The 7,276-nt window shown below is 34.1% G+C and overlaps 1 protein-coding gene across 2 annotated transcripts in view; it reads left to right on the top strand.

The window, feature by feature from the left end:
* LOC106787574 (protein bric-a-brac 2-like) overlaps positions 1-7,276 on the top strand; it is a 235,032-nt gene that overhangs the window by 220,286 nt on the left and 7,470 nt on the right. For both annotated transcript variants that reach the window (XM_014750018.1, XM_014750017.1), the window contains exon 2: positions 3,685-3,748. In XM_014750018.1, coding sequence (XP_014605504.1) covers positions 3,685-3,748 — 64 coding nt within the window. The remainder of the gene's footprint in view (positions 1-3,684; positions 3,749-7,276) is intronic.

Genomic DNA, 7,276 nt, shown 5'->3' with positions numbered 1-7,276 from the left:
ATTACAAAGAATAATGTTAAAAAAATTATCCTTGTAAACATGTAAAGATACATTGAGTATTAAAATATAAAAGTTTTGTATGTTACTTTGCGTGTATAATCATTTTATGTTAGCGGCAGTAAAGTCACGAAAAGCGCTACAAAACGTCTCGAGTTGCTGGTAGGTCCGCGCGGAAACGGTCCCGAGTGCAAAGGGTTAAAAATTTTTGGAATTCATTGTATATATGTGTGTGTGTGCTAAGTTCAATAATAAATAATACTATATAAATAAAATAATCCCGTTAGAGTACGATCTTTAATTAACAATATAAGAATAACGTTATATCTTAAATCTCTTAAATCAGAACTATCAAGCATTGTGTAGGAATAAAGTGAAATTTGGTATGCTAGCAAACACTCTCCTTCTCTCTCTCTATTGCTCTTACTCTCTTTGAGGAAAAAGACAAAGAACCGAAAATAATATACGAGATCGATTATTCTGGGAAAAAGAAGAAGACGATAGAAAGAGAGAGAGAGAGAGAGGAAAGAGTGTGTGCACGAGCTCCCTTGCAATTTTCTCGTCAATGCACACGTCAGACTGCACGTCGTACGTTCTTCGACGTTATTCTTTCTCTCTCTTATTCTCTTATTCTCTTATTCTCTCTTACTCCCTATCTCTATCCCACCCTTCTTTTTCTATTTCTCGACTGCACCACCGTCACAGGGACACGAGACAATGAAAAATGCACGCGACACGATATATACTGGGCTTGCACGTCCGAACTACGATTGCACTGATGTTCACTTTCTCTCTATCTCTATCTCTCTCTCTCTCTCTCTCTCTCTTTCATTTCGACATGCAGTTGCCAGAAACGGCTACGGTCTGTTCGATAATTCTTTGTGTGGTTTAACTCGAGATGCGTGCAGTCGTCGTCGTCGTCGTCGTATAGTGGTCGTTTCTCGAAATTACGCTCATCCCTCGATTTTACCTAAGAGAGTAAAAGAAAGAGAAAGAGAGAGAGACAGATACTCTTTGCGAAGAATCGCGGTTACCTTTGAATTGTATATTCATGCATGCATGCGTGCATGCATGCATTTATGAAATATACGTTTAGTTACTCCTTCTCTACGAAACGTTTTATTGGTTACACTTATTTCGATAATTATCTTATCTCAAATTCTTTTCTTTTATTATATTAATTTTAATAATAAGTAAATATAGATTTTAAACGATCGCGTATAGGTAGGTATATATTTCTCGTTATTAATCGAATAAACAATATAATATAATAGAAAATCTTATATTTTTGTATCATTCCATCTCAATGTGTGTGTGTGTGTTTGCGAGTATAAAGAAAAAAGAGTATAAAAATAACAGGAAATTGTGTTCGTTGTTTGCAAAATAATTTCTTACGTGCATAATTAATTAATTTAATTAGAGAGAGAGATATGTAGAGAGTTTCTTTTTCATATCTCACCCCATTTATATTTTTTTTTCTTCGATGTGTTATGTTTTAAACCCCTTTTGGTCGATGATTCTTACTTTCCTCCCATTTCCATCCCCCCTCTTAGTTTATCCATATTCTTCGATCTATCTATCTATCTATCTTTATCTTTATCTATATCTATAGTACTTCTTCTTGTTATTCTCTTTTTCCCCACTCCAACCCTCCTTCGAGACAAATAGGCAGGGGGTTTATTTTACTGAACCGTGGCAAGTGCACTCGAGGTAGAGATAGAGATAGAGAAAAAGGAAATGATAGATAGAGATAGAAATAGTAATGGGGGGGGGGAGGCGGAGGGGGTGTAGAGAGTTTGGTGAAAAAATTTCCGCTCCGGTTCGCCGGTTTTAAACAAAAAGCCTTTAGTTGGCCCAACAAACTCGTGGATCAACAGAACTTTTTCTTCGAGTGGGTCCGAAGCTGCTTCGCGTTGCTTGCTTGCTTCCACCACGTTTATCCTCCTTTATCCGAGGAAAACAGATAGAAATAGAGAGAAAGAGAAAGAGAAATAAGAGAAAGATAGAAAGCTAAGCAACGATAGCTATATAGTAACTACGGTGATAGCCCAATGATGGAAAAAGAAGAGTAGAAAACAAAAACAAAAATAAAAAAAAAAAAGAATGAAAAATAAGAAGAAGAAGAAGAAAGGTACGATTGGCGTTGAATTGCTGTGCACTGACTGGCTGAGCTAACCAATGATAGTAATGGTGGTGTTGGTGGTGGTGGTGGTGTATATCAAACCACTGAAAAATGCGAACAGCAGCAGCAGCAGCAGCAATGGCGTCGATGATGAAACCCTTAAAAATTAATTTGAAAAGTCGGGTGCGAGAGGACTCCTGAAAAACGCTTTTGGGTATATGAGGAGTCCCTTTTTTTCGTGTGGTCGCGACGACCACTGATGCAACTGACCTGAGAGAGAGAGAAAGAGAGAGAAAGAAAGAGAGAGAGCTTAACCGAACTAAGCGCCGGAAATATAAAGGTGGAGAAAGTATAGGAGGAGGAAAAGGAGGAGGAAGAGGAGTCGCCGGCAATCCTATTGCAGAAATCGCGAAACCGCCGCGAGAGTACGGAGGGAAACTTTCGAAATGAAGCAACTTTGCGTGTGTCTTGCGCTTTCGACGCTTGCTTGCTTGCTTGCTTGCGTCTCGCAACCCCCCTTTTCATGGAAAAGCCCAGAAAGCCTCACATATTAGCAAAGTTGTCGGCAGAGGCGCGCAGAACCTCCTCCTCCTACCCTTCTTCTTTTCCTTCCTCTAACCCCATCCCATCCCATCCCATTTCCACCCGTCCAACCCCCAACCCCTCATTCTTCTTTCTCTTTCTATCTTGACTCTTCAAATCATTCCTTTTCTACTACTTCTTCCTTCTACTTTTCACGATATCGACGGCAAAATTTGTTCTGCTTGCTTGCTTGCTTGCTTGCTTGCTTGCTTTCTTACTTGCTTGCTAGCTAGCTAGCTTGCTTGCTTTGCTTTCTTGCTTCTGGTCAAACTGAGAGATAAAATCTCGCGATTCTTAGCTTAAAAGAAAGGAATAAGGATGGTTATTAGTATTAGACTATCCTTATTCGTTTCATAGGGCCTTTTCTCTCAAATTTTCTTCCTCCTTCTTCTTCTTCTTCTTCTTCTTATCTTCGTTACTTTTCATTGTATCAGGGAGGAGTAATACTTGGGGGTATAAGGGAACAGACTTTTATTTAACTTTATATATTCTTAGGTTTATTTTCATTCGTTATGAAGCTTTTATATAAGTGTGGATAAATATATATATATACTTTTCTTTCCTTTCGAGTAGGTTTCAATTTGGTATTTATATTTCCGTTTATTATTATTTCCCGCCCCCTCCCTCCACCATTATATTTTTGTGTAAGTTGAGATAAAAAATTTTCGTGGCTGTTTGCTTGAGAATAATATAAGAGAAGAAAAAAAAGTGGGGTTCGGGGTGGTCGTTATAATGAGGGATCTTAAGAATTAAATAAAGCCTTTATCCTCCGAATCCGCTACTTGTGAAACAAGGAAATATTTGTATTATATTATTTTGAACGAGAAATAATTAAAAATGATCACCGTGTGTTTATAATATCAATTTACATGCGACAAAAATGATACCCACACAATAATAAGATTTTAATATATATATATATCGAAAAATGATCGATAAACTCATGACTAATTTTTGATGATTTTTTTTTTTCTTTGTTTCAGGCCAAGTTGTTGGAATCCTCCCACGCTTGGCTCGGCAGCGGTGCCTCCACCTCCAGTTTAGCAGGTGAGTTTCTTACCGAATGTCTCACAGAGTCAACTACGTCTAATTAATTCATCTACATCCCCAATTTCCAACCCCCCCAACATCCCGCAAACATATTAATGATAATAATATAATTCCAGGATAACATTTTGTTGCTCGCCAAATTAATTTCATTTCATTTCCTTTCTCTTTCTGTTTTATTTATTTATTTGTTTTTGTTTCGTTTCGTTTCGTTTTTTTTCTTTTCTTATCGTTTGGTTGAAAAAAAAAAAATGGTGAAAATTATTATTATTACTATTTACACGAAAAGGAACACACACACATAATTATTATTATCATTACTTTCTTTCATTTGTGTTATTTTATTTTCTTTTTTTTTTTCTTTTTTATTACAATTTCATTTTTATTCTTACTATCAATATAACAATGAAACTTCGTGTAAATAATAATAATTATAATAATAATAATAATTCAATTGTAAAAAAAATAGTGTAAAAATTATTCTTATGCACATTAATTAAAAATAAAATAGAATAAGTGAGAGAGAGAGAGGGGAAAAGGAAAAGAAAAGGTAGCAATAAAAATGATGATGAAAAAAAAAGAAAGAAAGAAAGAAGCATTGAAGAATGGAAAAGGTGCTCTTTGGATTTATTTTTTGGGTTATTTAAAAAGAAAAAAATGAAGAAAATATAAGGTTAGCAATGGCTAGTGGTGGGTGGAAAGGGAGAAAAATAAGGAAATAGTAAGTGTCGTTAACTTCGGCAAAAATAATAAAGCGAGTGGAATGCGTTTTGCTTTTAATATAGAAAGCAATTTAGATAGACGACGACGATGACGACGACGGCGACGACGACGACGACGAAACGACGCTGGGCATCGGTTTTAATAGCAAACGATAACGCGTTTTCGCAATTCGTGACGCTCGCAAACGTAACCGTGAATTTTGCGCGTACACGCGGTGTTACCCTGAGTTGACTGGCTAGCTAGTTTTCCTTTTCAAGTTTCACGGTAAATCGAGTACAACTACTACAACTACTACTACTACTACTACTACTACTACGCGAAAAACTTCAAACTACTCTCCGTTACGCGACTCAAATCGATTCGAAAAGAAGCCCTCCCTGACCAACGACGGAGGAATATTATTTTCTTAGGAAAAAATTTACATTTCGTCTTCGTAGTCTCTCTCTATCTCTATCTCTTTCTCTGTTTAAAGAGAGAGAGAGAGAAATTTTTATTGGCTGGCCCATATTTTCTTTGATTTTATTTCAACTACCTTTTTTTTATTCAACACTTCAATCGTGATTTGATCAAAGGTACGCGTTTTCTTCGCTACCATCTATCTCCGACAATATTCTTTTTTTTCTTCTTCTTCTTCTTCTTCATTCAATTTTTTACTCAAATATTTATTTTTCGTTAAGATTTATATCTACTTTTCGCGAGAGTGCGAGAGAGAGAGAGAGAGGGAGAGGGAAGTCATTTAATTAAAATATTCTTTAAAGAATAAACTATAATATATATTCACATTTATCTCTCATCTCGTAACATTCGTCAGGAAAACGTTGAAAAACGTTCGTCATTGCGGTCATTGAAATCACCAGAGATGTTTGTGTCCTGTGTTTTTATTCATTATTAATAAACCCCCTTATTTTCATTATTTTTCGTAATAGAAATCTATTCCTCCAATTGAATTTATTCTTAACTTCCTCTTTCTCTGTTGGATTTTTCGAGAAAAAGAGCGAAGACATTAATATTATTATTATTATTATCATCTTACTAATTATCCTTTTAAAAGAAAAAAAAAAAGGAAACACAACGGATTACGATAAGAAAGTGGTATTAATTAATTTCTATTATTCTTTTAGCCAACGAAAAAACTAATCGTCACCGATGATCATTGTTATCGTTCTTAATCTTCTTCTTCTTCTTCTTCCTCTGATTTTTTTTTGTTTTCTCGAAAAGGGGAAAAAAGAACAGATATGTCAATGGTGATAGGAAAAATATAAAGAAAGGGAGAAGGCTAGAAAATAGATAAAGATAATAAAAACAAAAACAAAAACCAAAAAAAAAAAGAAAAAGTTAGTCGGAAAATGGCATGACTATTTTTTAGCTGAATATACGAGCCTGCTGAAGCTGAAGGCACCAACTTGGACTCGGCATGATCTTCAAGAAGCTATCGAGGCTGTGGTTACCCAAAAGATGAGGTTCACACAGGCATCAACTAAATATGGTATACCTAAGGGCACCCTCTACGACAACATACTTGGAAAATCGAAGAGGATGATGGTACTCGAGGAAGCTGGTTTAAATTCGAACGAGGAAACGGCCGTCCTTGAATTTTGTTGCGATATCAGCATTAGTCCTTACAATAGGCGTACAAAAAAATCCCTTAACGTGATATTAAATTTTGTCGAAAAATTAAGAAGAAAACGCGACCCAACTTTTACGTTTAACGGTCTCATTGGTTATCGTTGGTGGTGGGCATTTTGTAAAAAACATTCCATTGTTTCCTTGTATTTCAACGATGAAAACGAAAACGAATGACCGAAAATCTTTTTTACGATTCGATTATTATTATTATTATTATCGTCATCGTCAAAGAGAGCGACGACGACGAATACAACGACGAACACGACGGCGATCACGACGACGACTATAGCAATAATATTTAACAACTAAAATAAGACAAAAAGAAATGAGAAAGAGAGAGAGAGAGAAAGAGAGAGAGACGATGATAGAGAATGCGAATCATTTTTCTTACATTTTTCTTACATTTTTTTGTTTGTAATTCTACATAACTTTTTTTTTTAATTGTAATTGTAATTTACGTGTAACGAAAGAGACTGATTTTTTTTTTAAACTGTGACCTTAGTTTTTTCAGATCAAATTTTTTGTATTGTTTGAAGAAAAAAAAACAAAACGAACTTCTCACGCGTTTTTTATATTAACACAGTTTAATAATTTAATAATATTTAATATGATATTATATTAAAAAAAAAAAAAAAACAAGATTTACTTTGGAATCTTATTAATTTGTATGCATTTTTTTTTGTTTTTTTACATATTCCTGACATTTTGTATTATATTAATTTACATTTCTATTTTGTAAGTGGAAATGTTGATTAATCAATTCGCATTCTCAAAACAAAACAAAAAGAAAAGAAAAAAGAAATAACGCGATTTATTTAAGGATAACTATATATAATATACGTGCCTTCAGCGTTATTCTCGTCTTCCAATGGATATTTATAATATTATATTAGTTAATTAATAATATACCATACATACCGAAAAATCAAATGAGAAAAGACGTATTAATTGCATTCCATTTAGAATTTGTTTTTAAGAACGCGATTTAACAATTGTATATAATTTGACAATTTATGCATGAAATATTTCTCATGTCACACACACACACACTGATGATATTAAAAAAAAAGTTTTATATTTTTTTGAGATATGAATATTTCTTATCGATTTTTTTTTTTTTTTTTTTTTTTTTTTTTTTTTTTTTTAGATAACAAAAATTAAAACATTTTCCATGTAGCG

The sequence above is a fragment of the Polistes canadensis genome, unplaced genomic scaffold, assembly GCF_001313835.1.
Source record: "Polistes canadensis isolate GaletaPanama2010 unplaced genomic scaffold, ASM131383v1 scaffold_106, whole genome shotgun sequence".
Classification (NCBI taxonomy): domain Eukaryota; kingdom Metazoa; phylum Arthropoda; class Insecta; order Hymenoptera; family Vespidae; genus Polistes; species Polistes canadensis.
This window is presented reverse-complemented; position numbering and strand designations above follow the sequence as displayed.